We start from the raw sequence: 17,602 nt of genomic DNA, 5'->3' as shown, positions 1-17,602 counted from the left end.
CCAGTTAGTGACAGAATTGGGTGTGAAACCAATGCTGGATACCAGAAAGCTATTTTTTTTTTTAAAGTAGACAAATTCTGGATTCAGCCAGAGGTCATTTGTGTAGATCCTACATGGTTTTCCTACAAAAAATAACAGCTGAAAAAAAACTTCGAAATTGAAGTATAAAAAACAGCCATTTTTCTCCACGTTTTACTCTAACTTTTTCCTTCAATGTCAGATTTTTTAAAGCAATATACCGTTGCGTCTGCTGGACTCTTCTGGTTGCGGGGATATATATATAGCGCTTGTAGGTTCATCAAGAGCCCTAGGTGCCCAGAGCCAATAAATGAGTTCACCTTGGAATGGGTTTTCATTCTATACCGGATATAAAGCCATTCATTTGCTGAAATATAAAGAGTAAAAAATAGGTATCCAGAAAACCTTTGTATTTCCAAAATGGGCACAAGATAAGATGTTGAGAAACAGTGACTATTTGCACATCTCTGAATTCTGTGGTGCCCATATTAGCATGTGAATTACAGGGCATTTCTCAAATAGACTTCTTTTTTTACACATTGTCTTACATTTGGAAGATAAAAATGTAGAGGAAGACAAGGGGCAATAACACTTGTTTTGCTATTCTGTGTTCCCCCAAGTCTCCCGATAAAAATGGTACTTCACTTGCGTGGGTAGGCCTAATGCTCGCGACAGGAAACGCAACATGGACACATCACATTTTTACATTGAAGTCTGGCATGTTTTTTGCAAAGTCCCTAGCTGTAGATTTTGGCCTTTAGCTCAGCCGACACCTAGGGAAACCTACCAAACCTGTGCATTTTTTTAAACTAGACACCTACAGGAATCCAGGATTGGGTGACTTGTGGGGCTCTCACCAGGGTCTGTTACCCAGAATCCTTTGCAAACCTTAAAATTTGGCAACAAAAAACTCTTTTTCCTCACATTTTGCTGACAGAAAGCTGTGGATTTCGGCCTCTAGCTCAGCCGGCACATAAGGAAACCTACCAATCCTGCACATTTTTGAAAACAAGACACCTAGGGTAATCAAAGATGGGGTGACTTGGGGGGCTCTCACCAAGTTCTGTTACACAGAATCTTGTGCAAACCTCCACATTTGGCAAAAAAACACTTTTTTCTCACGTTTCAGTGACAAAAAGTTCTGGAATCTGAGAGGATCTACAACTTTCCTTCCACCCAGCGTTCCCCCCAAGTCTCCTGATACAAATGGTACCTCACTTATTTGGGTAGACCTAGCGCCCGTGACAGGAAATGCCCCAAAACACAACGTGGACACATCACATTTTCCCAAAGAAAACAGAGCTGGTTTTTGCAAAGTTCCTAGCTGTGGATTTTGGCCTCTAGCTCAGCCGGCTCCAAGGGAAACCTACCAAACCTGTGCATTTTTTAAAACTAGACACCTAGGGGAATCAAAGATGGGGTGACTTGCGGGGCTCTCACCAGGTTCTGTTACCCAGAACCCTGTGCCAACCTCAACATTTGGCAAAAAAACACTTTTTCCTCACATTTTGGTAACAAGAAGTCCTGGAATCTGAGGGGAGCCACAAATGTTCTTCCACCTACCGTTCCCCAAAGTCTCAGAATAAAAATGGCACCTCACTTATGTGGGTAGGCCTAGTGCCCCCGACAGGAAATGCCCAAAAACACAACGTGGACACATCACATTTTCCCAAAGAAAAACAGAGCTGTTTTTTTTACAAATGCCTAAGTGTAGATTTTGGCCTCAAGCTCAGCCGGCACCTAGGGAAACCTACCAAAACTGTGCATTTTTTTAAAGTATACACCTAGGAGAATCTAATCTGGAGTGACTTGCAGGGCTCTCACCAGGTTCTGTTACCAAGAATCGTGTGCAAACCTCAAACGTTGGCTAAAAAAACACTTTTTCCTCACATTTCGGTGACAGAAAGTTCTGAAATCGGAGAGGAGCCACAAATTTCCTTCCACCCAGCGTTCCCCCAAGTCTTCCGATAAAAATGATACCTTGTGTGGGTGGCCCAGGTGCCTGCAACAGAAAAAGGCCAAAAACCTGTAGAGATTGAGGGGATAGCACAGCGAGTTGATAAGCACATATTTTTTTTTATACATCTTTAGGCTGACTCTGCTTTAGGGACCCACACAAGTGAGTTATCATTTTACTTGGGAGACTGTGGGGAACCCGGGGTGGTAGGAAATGTATGTCGAAGCGCTTATCCTACAAAGAAAAGTGAGGAAAGTATTATTTTTTAAGCAAATTTTGAGCTTTGCAGAGGAGTCTGGGTTATAAATTTTGGGGGATCCAGGCAAGCCACACCTCCCTGGACTCCTTGGGGTAATTAGTTTTAAAAAATGTCTGGGTTTGGTAGGTTTCCCTAGATGAAGGACGCACCAGGGAGCAAACACATAGGTGCCCTCCCCCAAACACAGGTAGTTTTGCAATAGTATATTTTGATGTGTTCACGTACTTCTGTGATTTTCCAGACACTAAAATTGTGAAAAGAAACACACTTAGGTTATGTTAAAAAAAACCTCACCCACCAACCAATTTGATGGCATGCTTCATCATCAGGGTCTCACCCGAGACACCTAGCATGCCACGGGTGTGCTGCGACGCCTGATTACAGCGGAGCAGGTTTTGTCATTTTTACCACAGCTGCAGAGTCAGTCTCATAATCATGGTCAGAAGACGACTCAAAAAGCACACCAACAACCTGCTAAGCGGTTATCCTACGGCTAGCCATGAATCTTCCTACAAAAAGTTACTGGACAAATGCACCACCAACAACCAGCACTGTGTAAGATAAGTAATAAACAGAGTGTAGCTTTATCACTAAGAGGTATAAACTCACAAACTATACCGCTCACTTGCCTGAAAAGGCTTGACTCACCAGCAACTACTCTGCAGAGCCACAGCAATTACCAATGATATCCCACTAAAAAGAAAAGCAAAGTAGACATAAGACAACACAAGTATCATTGTGCATAAATCCAAGGACAATTTCACACACAATCTTGCATTTAGTTCACCACCTACACACGTCATTCAAGCATGGCAACAATACTCCTTTGGAGTAAATTTATTTACTTACCTAAGACATGCAACTACGCAAACCGCAGTACAACCACTGCCAAAACTGCAACAAGCCACAGCAAAGGAGGTAAAAGCTTTGAACTAGAACAAAAAGGAGAAATAAACTGTTATAATCACAAATGGAAATACATCGCCAGTTGACAAATACCCGCCACCAAACATTTATAAATGTACCCTGGTGTCTAATGTTCTCTGGCCCACCCCCCTTGGGGGCAGATGGCCGAAAAAAAAATAGGCCAATCGGCCCGAGGGGGGCAGAAATGGCATAGGATATATTGCTCTCTTTTGGGGGCACCCCTTGCCCAAGGGGCCAACCCTCCCACACAACGCGTGCATGCACACACAAACACAGACACACACATGACCCCTGGTGCTATGTGGATTCTGCTCCCATTGGGTGCAGATGGGCCTAAAAAGCAAATGCCAATCTCCCCCCAAGGGGGCAGAACTACCCAACAATGCTTTGTCCCCTTTGGGAGCAACCCTTGCCAAAGGGGGTGCCCCCAACACAAAAAAAAACAAAATAAATAAAGCAAATGGCTTCCAGCGCATCTGGCAGTCTCTGATGATGTTGCGCGCTGATGTCATTGGGTGGGTGGGGGTGTAAGGGAAGTGATTTGCCTTCCAACCCTGACCTGGGGGATGGGTGCAGCCCTTGGGGGAGCGCTAGCGCTTCCCCCGAGGGCAGGTACCAGAACGTAATGGTTACATCCGTGGCGCGTCTGCGTCGCAGCCACGGACGTAACCATTACGTCCTTGGCGTGGAATGGGTTAAAGATCACTGCCATTAAGCGGGTCTAAGGAATACACACAAGTCATTCCCCTGCCCATCTGCTCCAGCTTGAATCAAGAGTCTTTTATTTTTTTGGCAGTCTCTAGTGCCCCCTAAGGGTATAGTTTGCTTGGGCATCATTATGATCCCCTACCTGATGGCCCCAGTCCTGCATGAGACTCCCTTCCTAAAACCAGTGCTGTGAACCATAAAATGGTCATGAATTCTCTGTATCTAGTGTTTTTGATGGACTTTATTCCTACCCAGGCCGAGCCCTCAATACCTCATTTTTGGGACGTCTTGGTGCAGAGTCCTTCGCATATGAAAATAACAGCTGCATTCTCTTGCTACTGCCTGGTAGTATCTAGAGATATGATGATATTATTCCAGAATTTATAAGAGAATGGCAACACCATTTCGATGAACTGCCTGTTGAAGGTCAGTAAACCTGTGAACCCTGTTATAATCGGTTTCTCTTCACCAATATCTATGGCTGATATGTTTTGTGATGTCCAGCCACTGACAGACTTCCAATTGCCCTCCTTCATGTATTTAGTGCTTGAAGGGCCTTTTTCCAGTAGTCTTGTTGCTGGCTGTTGCTCTTTGAGAAGAGTTTACAATCTTGGATTCCTATAAACTCTTTAGTAAGGGTATATTTGGTATGAAATCTGCAGGGTCAGTTCAAAGGTGTGATGCTTATTTATATTTTTTGTAGGGACGAGTTCATTCTCAGGCAGACATTACAGGTGTTCCACAGACCCCACCATCTGTTACTTCTTATCTTCAGGTAAACCTTAATTTACTTTGGAGTGCATGCTAAATGGCTTCAGATTATGCAGCACCAGCCTAGCTCACCAATCTTTGCTTCTACTGTTGCACTATGTGTTCCATTTTATGTTTAACTTTCACGTGCTTCAATGACCATCCTTTACTAAGTATGTTGTGATGATGTAGTACAAAGGCAAAAAAGGCGAAGACAATTTATTGCAGGCTCTCTACTTTCGATCAAACTGTATTTCGCCTTTATTTCATTATTCTGCTTAATTTGCACAAATGACCCCATGCACATTACAAGGACCTCGCTGTTCTTAATACTTGTGTAATGGGATTCGAGTATCACCGTTGTTCAGTGTATCTGTAGCTAGTTGTCCTTCTTTCATACTTTCCGTTCTTTATTTTCTTTAATTCCTCTTTACTTACTTTACTTCCTTACTCTCACTACCTAACCTCAAACTGTGCTTTTCTGTTAATATTGTGGTTTATGAAACAGTACACCCATACATTTTTCTTTATTAGCCACTGCCATTATGTTGTCTTTTAATACATTAGATGTATCCTAATATTGTACGATGCACATGTACATGAGGTCATCAGCATAGGTATTTAGAAGTTTCCTGGAAATGGCACAAAGAGAACTAAACACAATTATTGTTGACTATTACTAGCTTGGCAGATCCAATGTAAGCAAGCATGTGGAAGAGTAGGTTGACCTTTTGTTGCATTGTTAACCAGCCATGTTTCACACAGGCCAACAATGTTGCCTTCTGTCATCATATTGCTGGTATCAAATGGGGCTCTCACTTTGACTGTATATATAATCATTCACCCCAAGTGGAGACAGTTGAGCTAGAGATGCCCATGCTAAAGAGATCTGGAATTTAACTTAGAGGCAGTTACCCAGGGAATTCTAGACCTTTCAAGTAACAAGTCCTCAGGTCCAGACGTGATTTCCCTAGATGTGTACCTCTGTGATGTTGCAGTTTGGATCCCAGTATTAATCCAGGTACTAAACACAGCGGTCAGGGAGGGTGTCACTCTCAGTTATAGTACCTGCCTTCATAAAGGGTAAGATGGACAAACCACAATGCTGAAGACCTATTTCCCTAACTCATTTGGTTGTAAAGGTTTTGGGACAATTGTTGCTGACAAGATTACCCAACTGTTCAGAGGAGAATAACATAATTTCAGACCTGCAATATAGATTCAGACAAAGGAAGTCTACCGGTTTTTGATTGGATAAACTGGGCTAGTTTGTGGGGCGTCTTTCTTGGGATGGGGTTGGACCCAAATATTGTCTACTTTCTGTGGGACCTCTACGACTACGCTTCAGCGTCAGTCAGGTATTTTAATCAGTCTGCATGCACAGAGTCCGTCAAGGGTTCACATTGGCCCTTTTTTGTTTTCACTTTATATTAATAGACTTGAACAGGCCGTACTGGCGGCTAAGGCCGATTGCTCACATTTAGGTTTGAATGTGCTCCCTGAATTGCGTTGTATAGACAACGTGGTTTTGATGGCTAGTACTGCTAGGGGGCTGTAGACTCTCTAGAATACCATTGCAGACTTCATGGATAAGTTCAATTTGGCAGCCAATTTTACTAAGGAGACGATTAGGAGTCTGGTGACCCCTCAACCACCATATTATGACATCCTCCATGGGGCTGTTGGGGCCAGCTGTGCAGTCAGTGCACCCCGCATTGGCTCTGGCTGCAGGAGCCTGACCACACCAATGCCAGCTGCACTGACTGCACAGCCAGCAAGAAGATGGATAGCGGTTCCTTTGTTGGCACTGCCTCCATTTTCCCCAGCTCTCCCGACCATTGCGGTGAGGCAGGAGTTGACGGTGGCAGAGGACTTGTTGCCGTCCGACTGCCACCATCCAAATTGGGCAGTCAGACCTCCAAGAATGCTGTTGTTTTGCTGCCAGAGTTAGTACAACAGTTTTGGGATTGCCCTACTCATAATCAGTCCCTAAGTCCTTTGTGACGATGGTGGGCCCTAGTTCGACCAAGATGCAAACTTTTAACGTCTGCAGTCACACCATTTCTAAGGTCAAGGCTTTCTGTGTTTGGGAGTCTAGTTTGATTCCAACACAAACTGGAAAACCTTAATGGTAGCTAAGAATGAGGAGCTCACCAGATCAGTTTCTGCAGTCTAAAACTTTGCGTCAAGACCGGGTACTAAACCCCTTAAGGCCTTGGTGATAATCTACCAAGCCACGTGTATCCCCAAAGTTTCTTATGAAAGTGATATATGTGGCTATGTGGCAGGTAGCTGTTTTCAGATTACTGATTACCTTAGGTCCCTGCGGCTGCAACAGTCTTCACAGGATAGGCTACATTTTGTTATTTTTTTTTTTTGCTGAGCCTAGAGGAGTTTTTATCATACCGCTATTGAAGAACAAGAGATTCTCTCAAATACGAACTGCACTTATATATTTACAGATGTTGTTTGATGAATTTATAATTTTTACCATTATGTATGTGTAGTCTGTAGCAGTTTACGGAAAGCTTAATTGGACCTTAACTATCTCAATGTATTTTATTTTGTTTGTATGTTTATTACATTTATATATGTTTAATTTATTCTCTGTATTTTATGGTTCAAATAGAAGCCCAATAAAGATAATGATGATGACTATTATGTCATTTGTCCACACTTCATCCAACACCCCCTTCTTAGATTCATCACAAACATACACAATGCCTACATGTTGATTGGGTGGCATCTTTTTCACCGTACCACTGCAAAACATTACCATTTCCTCAATTTCTGTGTCCATATTGGATTGGGTATGAATTTGGTATCAAGGAAGAAGTATTGTCCAATACAACATGATGACAGAATGTGAAAACAGTTACTTCTGTGTTTGACTCAAGAGTCTCGTACGACTATGATATTGTCAAAATATAGTGACTACGACTACAAAAATATTGCGCACCACAATATTGAAAGTAAGTATATAATTTTTTTACTGGTTTACTATTTTGTTAAAGTTTAAAATATTGTTTACTTTAATATTGTTTATATTATGGCCCTTTTGTATAATATTTTATGTTTTATTTTTGTTCTGTGTGTCGTCATAAAATTGTTACATTTCAAAAAATGTTGCTGTTATTTATAATATTTTCTGGTTTACTATTTGATTAAAGTTTCAAATATTGTTTACTTTAATATTGTTTTTATTATGGCCCTTTTGTATATTATTTTATGTTTTATTTTTGTTCTGTATGTTCTTATAAAATTGTTACGTTTCAAAGAATATTACTGTTATTTATAATTTTAGGTTGTTGGGCTTTTGGAAGATTGTATCTATTGTATCTATTACTTTGTGCCGATTTATTTGTTAATTATCTTTTATCTTTTTAATATTACTTATTATTTAAAGGTTAAATATGTTTTTATTATGTTTATTTTTTTATTTTGGATTTGGTTTATTGGGAAAATAGGTTGGTAGAGTTTTCTTAAGATATTTTAAGGCTAATATTATTTACTTGTTAAGTTATTTATTATAATTTCCACTTTTATTAAATATTAAGTTCCGATTGTGGAGTTACTGAGGTGTTGGGGAGTTTTTAAAAACATCGATTTTTTAATTGATTTATGTCATTTTTAAGTGTTTAAATTATGATTTGTTTAATGTTTTATAGTTTATTGAGTTGTGTATTTGTTTTTCAATATGGGCTTTAGGTTTTTTAAGGGACCGAGTGGGTAGTTTTCTTTAAATAAAATAATTAAAAAATGAAAGTAATTTAGTATGTATAAATCATGTTAACTTTTGAATTGGCAAGTGAATAATTGTTCTTTGTCATTAATTTTTTATTGATATATACTATTTTATTTACTTTTTTGAAATATTATTTTTAATGGGGATGTTTGGTATTTTGCAGATTTGATTGTGGTTTTGTTTACGTTTATTTTGTAATTAATTTGAAATGTATCTTTGTTACATTTTTAAAGAAAAATGTTTTGCAAATAATTATATAATATAGATTTATTTTAGGATATTTTTGTTTTATGAGTGAGTTTGAGGTGTGCTATTTACTTTAAGATTGTATTCTTTATTTTAATATATTAATGTATATTATTTATAAAGATAATTATTTTAAATAAATAATAAGGTGTAATTATTTTATTTATTTTTTAAAATGTTTAAGTGGAAATTATATTATTTGCATCTAGTGTATTTGACCCCCACATATATGCAATTTTCCCAATAATTATCAAATTAGACTTAGAACAGTTAATCCAACCCCAGCAATGTAGGCTTTTTCTTATAAAAGTAAATCTCCCCCCCCCACAACCTAATGTATGCACTTTCCCCAGTGTTTGTTAGACTTAAGTTAGAATAGTAAATCCAGCCTTTGCCGCCCCGTGTACGAACTTACCCACTGTTTGGTAGACTGGAATAGTGTGATTGAGCACCCAGTGTATGCATTCTCCCCATCTTCAGGCTGAGCATAGTAAGTTTGATTCCTTCCCCAGTATTTTTCCCAGTGTTTTTAGGATTATAATTACTGTCCGCAAATTGTTTTTTTAAATATTTTTGGATTGGATTTTTAACACGTTTTAGAATTTGTTCAATATGCTTCTAAATATATTGCTTCTAAATATATTGAGTTAATTTATTATTATTGCATGCATTTTAAATGTTCCACAACATAGACCTAAAAGTCCTCTCATTTTTGAGAAGTACTTTGCAACATGCAGCAGTATTGTACAAATATCACAAAGACATTGCAAGAATTCAAAAGCATAGGGCCTCATTCCAAGTTTGACGGTTGGTCAATTACTTCCAGACCCCCCTATTACAGGTCATACAGGCAAGAACGCTGACTGGCAAGCAAAAATGGCAGACCTCCAGCGCCATCAGCATCGCAGCCATCCAAAAAGCTTATTACATGCACACACAATCTCCGTGACGGTCCCTTCATTGCGGTCAGCTAGTGGTGGCCTAGACTACACTTTTCGAGGTCCGCAAAGTAACAGACAAAGTAGCACATTGGGTAGATTAAAAAACAACACAGCTGACACACATAGGGCAAGTGGATACACCTGCAAAGACACTATAAAACACACCGCTTCACAGACCACCATCCTTTGCACTTACACAGCAAGACAAAGAAGCCTGAGCAACTGAAGTCTTTTGAATATATACATTAGGCAGCCCTTATTTTTTCAGCAGCCCATTGAAAACCTTGTGCACACTTTTGTCCATTCGCACCCTATTGCACTTCTCCTATTAAATAAGTCACTGTCATCCTCATTAGTGTTTTTTCACACCATGTCACATTCCAAAAATCCCAGTTTCTACAAAGATAGGCTAAGCGCCAAGAAGACTGAGAGCTGGCCCTCCCAGTGCCCATTTAATACTCTTTCCATGGGAGGAGAAAGTCTTGGCCATCCTATATCCTTAGGGCTTGCCAGGAATGCCTCGGGGAGTGCAGTCTGGTAAGTCACAACATGGGAAATCCCACCAAAATGCTATGCCATGCATGCCCATAGCTCAGCTTTGCCCACTGTCTTATTTATCTACCTCACCAACATTCAACACTCAGAGTATCTGAGTACTAACACTGTCAATTCAATGTGTATCATTGGACTTCACATTTACCAAGGCCTATCACATGCCATATGTCCAAATGGGGCCTGGAAATATCACAATATCAGAAACACATTCCAGGTTCCATGGCATGTCCCAAAATGACAATGTATGCACAAACATAAATGCATCCTGAAAACAGATATGTAAAACAAATCAGCAAATCTGACCACCAGCCCAGTGTTCTGTTGTATGATGGCCTCTAATTTTCAATTCACAAATGAACTTCACTCACCTGGGTGGATAACATTTGTATGGTGTGTGTAGTAGAGAGAGTGACCTGACTGCAACTCCCCGAAGGCCTTGGGTCTGTAACTACAAACACTAGAACGGTGTTCACTTATCCAAATACCTTGTGTCTTAGCTTTCAGTTGAAGTGTACTCACCTGGGCGAATACCGTTTGTATAGTGTGTGTAGTAGAGGGAGTGACCTGACTGCAACTCACAGAAGGCCTTGTGTCTGTAACTACAAACACTAGCATGGGGTTCACTTGTCCAAATACCTTTTGTCTTAACCTTCAACTGAAGTGTACTTACCTAGGGGGATACCATTGGTCAAGTGTGTGTGTGTGTAGTACAGAGTGACCTGACTGCAACTCCCAGCAGGCCCTATTTCCTTGACTCCACACACCTACCCAGTGGTCACTTGTCCAAATACCCCTATGTCTTCACTCTCAATTGATGTTTACTCACCTGTGAGGATACCACATGTATAGTGTATGTAGTAGAGGGAGTGATTGGACTGTAACTCCCCAGAGGCCTTGTATCTGTAACTCCAAACACCAGTGCAGTGTTCACTTGGCCAAATACCACTGTGTCTTAACAGCACAGCGGTCACATGCCACAATACCTCTGTTTGTTAACTCTTGAATTAAGTGTACACACCTGGAGGGATACAATTTGTCAAGTGTGTGTAGTAGAGGGAGTGATCTGGCTGCAACTCCCAGCAGGCCCCGTTACTTCACCTCCAACCACCAGCATTGTGGTCACATGTCCCCATGCATCTGTTTGTCAACTCTCAAATAAAGTGCACTCACCTAGGCAGATAATATTGATCTAGTGTGTATAGTATAGTGACTGCAACTCCCAGCAGGCCCTGTTACTTTACCTCTAACCACCAGCATTGTGGTCACATGTCCCCATACATCTGTTTGTCAACTCTCAAATAAAGTTCACTCACCTAGGTGGATAACATTGATGTAGTGTGTGCAGTACAGTGACTGCAACTCCCAGGAGGAGCTGTGTCAGCAAATCCTACCACCAGCACAGTGTCTTCTTGTCCAAAGGCCCCTGTTTGACAACTCACAAATGAAATGTACTCACCTGGGAGTGAGCAAGCTCAGATCATGCTCAAATCAGACGTGTCTGTCTACCTAGTTTCATCTTGACTTGCAAACTCAAGATAAAACTATTGAGGACAGGAAGGACAGCTTACCCAGTGTGTGAAAGAAGTATTCCTAAGGTCCCAAGATGCATCAACAGATTGGCAGCAGCAGCAGACACATTGACCCAGCACTGTGCACATGATGTCTTCAGTCACATATGCAAACAAGTCCTTGGTCTGCCTTCATTCCACTCACCTAGGCCCTCTAAATGATTAAAGGCATATGCTGCCTCTCCACTATGTTGGATTCACTGGTGGCAAGATGTAGTTTTCAGGCCATCCTCCCATGTGCACCTTATCTGCACATCTCAGTAGCTGCTTATGTCTAAATGAGTTGGTATGCTTCACATATGTCATGTCAGTACACCCAATACCTTGGTTACTTGCCAAAATTGGTTTACCTACAACTTAACTCTGCTTACTCTAACTCTAAACCTTTGGAGGTAGACGTCACAATACAACCAGTAACAATGTACGTTTTACATCAACAGGTGGATCTGTTGCTGTGCACACAGATGCCGTGGAACAGACTGCCACTACCCCTCTGGATGAAGCCCTCAGTGAAAACAACACTCCTGGCCATCTGGAAGTAGAGGACGGTTCTGGCCCATCTAGACAACCCGGTCAGACGGCAACAGTGAGTCTCACTGTGCCCACAACGTCACCTCCCAGCCCTGTTGCTCCAACATCACAGGCAATCATTCAACCCCCAACGTCTGTCCCGAGCACAGTGTCTGCCATCTCGTGCCCCCAGTCCTGGATCCTGAGGTGCAGCGCAACACTTTGGACAATGAGGGTCCAGGAACAATTTTGAGGGGGCACCCCTGCCTCTCTAGCAGCTGATTCGAAACTGCCCCCACCCACGCAAGTGGGGACATCCAGCAAAGAACCTAGGAGGTGCAGATGACAAGACATCCACCACTGCCAGTAATAACCCTCTTCCCTAATTCCTTAAGGACCTTCTTTGTGTGATTCACTCTGAATGGATCCTGAACCTTCTACGATTTCCAATGGGAGAACTACTCTGGACTTTGTACTCCCAATGGTGTGGCATCTACTCCGTTGATTTCATCCACCATGACTGACCCCTTCACATTTGATCATTTGATTATTTTGTTGAGCCATGAGGTACATTTTGTCTGGTAATCATAGCTGCACAATAAAATCACCCTACACAAACACATACATACAAAAGTCTGCTCAAATGAAACATTTTAATACAAGGTGTAGCACATAGGCTGTCAATCTGTCAAGACTATTGGAAAGCAAAAATGGTTGATGCATTCTGAGTATATGAACATGCTGACAGGTACAGACCTGAAGACCAGGATAGAAAGGGTTTTGTCTGACATTGCCCTGTAGAATAGGCAAACATTGATATGGTTTATGACAGCAGCTTGACACTTATCACACACCACCCCAAAGTAATCCACCATCACATAATCCAATATACAGATAGATGACAATAAAACAGTCCCTGAGCCAAGGCCCATGCATCTGGTGGTGTGACACAAACATATATCAGTGTTATGGCACAGATACTGTGGCCTATAAGGTTGAAATACATCTACAGCTAGATGCAGGTCAGAGAAAAAGAGTGTTTAGCCAATGTGAAGGTAAAATGACTTGGCCATAAGCTAGGACTACATATTTCATGTCCACATGATGACACATGTGATGCAGTGGGCCCACCACAGCACACAAAACAAGTCCAGTGGGCACCTCTAACCTTCCATCTAAACACTGTGCAAGCTGTCTTGGCACATGTCTCCTACACCCAAACACTGTGACCTATATTACCCGAAACAATCCATGTCCACTTTGTATGTCAGAACAGCATCACATACCTGCCAATGTCACAACTCTGAAATGCCCACATGAAGATGTCATGGTGAAGCCATACATATGACACAAGTCACATAGCAAGCATCTGGCAAACAAAGTATATTGCAAAACAACTGACACAAACAAAGCAACATAATCAAGGTGGGAAAGTGTCAAAAGCTATCTTGTATTTGGCCAATTATTGCAGAGTATTAGCTCCTTAGCTGCATCCAAAATGCTCAACTCAATACATTCTCACTGTTACAGTACATCACACAGTTGAAGTCATGACATCACAGGACATACACTCATGAGAAGTAGCTGTGGATGAGATCTTCTTGCAAGCAGCTCCTTCCTCTTCACCCATGTCATCCCAACTTGGCATTTCAGGGTTCACAGCGGGATGGCACTGCAGGTTCCCCCTTCTCTGGGATGTACAGGATATTCCTCCAGACAGCGATGTTGTGGAGCATGGAGCATGCCACAGTGATCCGACACACTTTCCCAGGTGAGTAAAAGAGGACTCCACCCCTCCTGTCAGCACACCTAAATCTGGTGCCCATTCAATTGGCCTCTGTGTCTTTCAAAGGGCCTCATTGAAGCTGATTTCCCATTGTATAGAACTGTCTTGTGGAGCTTACTCATATACCTTGCCTATTGGCCCAGGGACCTAGGACACAACTATGTACAATCCACAAATAAGTTGCTCTACAGGGACAACACATGGTTGTGTACATAGATCGATCAAGTAATGTTTGTTGTAGTGGGTGTAAATTCTACGCAACAGACCACTACTCCTTAGCGCTACAGGCCAAAGGAAAGGAAGTGATGGATCACTGTCCACAACCATGTATCTGGTCAAAAGAGTATATTGGCATCTGCCAACCAGACTCTACTTGTCTTCAGCGTGTGACGGGTGCTGGTGCCTCACTACTGTCTGTAATGTGAGGATGGTCATCATTCATGTGACTGAACATACATTATTCTTTGGGTCAGCTACAGATCAATACTTTCCCTTGGTAAGTGGGGAATGTCCATTAACATGATTTGTGTGCCATCCCATGGCTAACATTCCTTGTGCCTATATGTTAGCATGTGTCGCTTTCTCTTTGACAAAATGTATATGCTGCTGTTTCATGCTTGGGCCACCTCTGTTAATTGGATGCTTTCTGTATTCCTGCACATATATGTGCCTGCTAACCTTTGTTTGGAATAGGACATTTGCAATGGGGGTACATATCATGCGGTGTCACAGACAGGAGTGTGTCATCATTGATTGTTGGCTGACATATATCCTCAACCGTCATAGCATGTCAACTGGCATGTACAACTACAGTAGCAATGAGGGGCATGACGTGTACGGCTATATTTTTCACCCACAATGTGCATTTCCATGCCAGCCACGTGGCATTATGTAGCAAAGTGCACTGCACATTGTAATAGGTAAGGTTTGTAACCTGCCTGTTGGCATGCATCATGGATTGACTTGCAGTTATGTTGGTATCATATGTTTGGGTGCACACATTCATCCACAGACATCTTAGTGTGTAAGACCAAAATGGAGACAGTGATGTAGCTTCCCATTGGGCAACGTGTTGAGAGTCTTCTACTTGTAAATCTCTGGGCCTCTCCAACATACAAAGGACAAATGGTGTTTACTGATGCAATCTGAGTACGTCATTGTAAGGGGTGCCAGACATTAATGGTGATTTCCCTGGAGGCTTGCTGATTCATTGTGTTGTGGATTGTAGGGACATATCTCCCTGTCAATTTGCACATTATCTCTGTAGTGTACATTTCTGTGCCAAATGTGTGGCATATCTGAGCAACATTAGCACTAACTCCATGACATCACTGGGACAAATTTCACTTTTCATTTAATGAATTGTACATTGTTGATATGTTTCCAGTGTGACATGAGTATGTCACCTTCTCCAGGCTACTGTACTATTGGCATCAACATGACATGTTCTGGGAGCATCATGTCTTATAGTTGTGTTATTGTGTATGTAACAAATAGATGTCTGCATGACCTTGTGTGAGATCTATGGGAATGAGCTTCGCATTGGGATGCTATTGTATGGCAACTGGAAAGTGAGGTATGCCTCATGAGGCAAAGCATTGAAGGTGATGTGGTCTCCTACTTGTTCAGTGCTTACAACTTCAGCCTTGGAATTGTATTTGTCTGAGATCCTGATTTTCCTGTGGACAACTATTGCCAGTTCAGATGGCATGCATGCACATGGTATGGTACATTTAGGGGCCACTTTGGTGGAGTTTATTGCTGGGGCCTACTTGACACCTTGATAATGTTTGCTAATCACTGCTGTATTTCAAGTGTGATCACAAACATGTGATGACCTTTTTCCTCTTTGTATTTGCAGCATCAGCCCAGGCAAGCATAGAAGACAGATCACAACCAAATGGGGAAGTATATGACCATGGTACCTCCGGTCAAGACACCACTAACACAGAGGGGCCCAGTAGTCCAGAGGGTGAGGGGAGTGCCATTGAAGAGACCTGATCTACATCATCATAAACAGATTCAACCTTCAGTGGCCACTCTATAATGATGGTGGACCCATCAGGACCTACTCCTGTACCATCTTTGTTGTCTGCCACCACCTGTTCTATCGCCACCCTGAGGATGGGGTCTTCTTTGCTGCAGGCACCTCTGCCCTAGCCTCTGTAACCCCTGCTGCCCTGAGTGAGGAGCCTATTGACCTCCTGAGAAGAATCTCCGTGTGTCAGACTGCAATTGTGAATGCCATCCAGGGGTTGGCCAGCCAACTTCAGCAGACCAATGCTTTCCTGGAAGCATTCATAGTGCCATGTTTGGCCCACAGTGATCTTTTCAGGCTCTGGCCTCCTCACTGAGGGAAGCCAGTCACACCCCCATTCCTCCCTCTTCCCAAGCCAAATCCCCAATTCTCATACCTGTCTCTAGCACACAGACATATCTGCACACACCCACCTCAACACACACAAGCAGCACACAGAAACACAAACATCACAAGACATACTGACACACAGGCACTCAACATACCCCCACAAACACATAAGCCACCACTTTCCCGGACACCCCCATCGACCCACACACCACACCCAGCATACCCAGAGGCACCACCACAACAGCCAGTGATACATCCATCACACCCGCCATACCCACAGGTACCACCCCAGTTGACCAACAACCATCCACCACATCCACCATACCCACAGACACCATCCCAACTGAGACACACAAATCCACCACTCCCACATCACTCAGCACCTCCACTTCCCAGCCCCCAAGACACTCAAACAACAACACTCACGTACGCAACAGACACCCCCAAACACAAGCATACCTTACACATGCACATACCCAAGACAACTACTCCCACACACCAGATGACCAATCCCTCAACCTTCATATCCCCAACCCCTTCTGATGGCCGTCCCTGTGTTTCAAAGGAGAGTTTCCTTTTCAACCCTGCCCTTTCCCTTGTTACCTCCAAACCGACTCTCAAACCCAAGAGGCCCCCATCCACATCCCAACCCATCCCTTCCACATCCAAGTTGACCCCTCTCAAACCCATCCATCCCAAATACAACCCCTGCCCCCCCACAGGGATGATCCCTTAGGTGCCTGCCTTCCCACCTGATGTCCCTTCCTGTGGAGGTTCTTAGGCAGTGATTGGAGTCAAGTGTGGCCACAACCATGTGCATGGGCATTACTTGGACTGGGCGATGGCCTTTGATCTTATGCATTTTACAGTAATAAACCCATGTAGTTTTGTTGGGTACACATTTGTCCTGCAATTCTTTTTCTATATTTTTGTTGTTCCTGAGTAATTTGTGTTGTATGCCTACAGTTGTTTGTGTTTCACCCTGATTGCTGACCCATATTCTGTTGTTTGCAAAATTAAACTTTGTGGGCAGTGCTGGTGTCGCCCAGGACAAGGGTAGCATTTGACTGTTTGGTTATGTGGGTGTTAATCCAAATGGGGTGTTATTGAATTGTGTTCTGTTTGGTATGGTAAGGTAAGTATTTCATCTTGTGTGGTCCAATGTCGGCATGTGTGGTGTTAGACAAGTTCCCCTGATATGGATTGTAGATTTGTCTGGTGTGCAAGCTAGAGTTTTGTTTGTCCAGACATGGAGGGTGTTCAA

General features: G+C 42.4%; 1 protein-coding gene across 7 annotated transcripts in view; it reads left to right on the top strand.

The window, feature by feature from the left end:
- The window catches only part of LOC138265795 (nuclear body protein SP140-like protein), a 637,415-nt gene that overhangs the window by 379,421 nt on the left and 240,392 nt on the right, over positions 1-17,602 (top strand). For all 7 annotated transcript variants that reach the window (XM_069213830.1, XM_069213831.1, XM_069213828.1 and 4 more), the window contains one exon: positions 4,573-4,644. In XM_069213830.1, the coding sequence (XP_069069931.1) occupies positions 4,573-4,644 (72 nt within the window). The remainder of the gene's footprint in view (positions 1-4,572; positions 4,645-17,602) is intronic.

This window comes from Pleurodeles waltl, chromosome 11 (genome assembly GCF_031143425.1).
Source record: "Pleurodeles waltl isolate 20211129_DDA chromosome 11, aPleWal1.hap1.20221129, whole genome shotgun sequence".
NCBI lineage: Eukaryota > Metazoa > Chordata > Amphibia > Caudata > Salamandridae > Pleurodeles > Pleurodeles waltl.
Note: the sequence above shows the minus strand (reverse complement) of the source record. Positions and strands in the feature narration are given on the sequence as shown.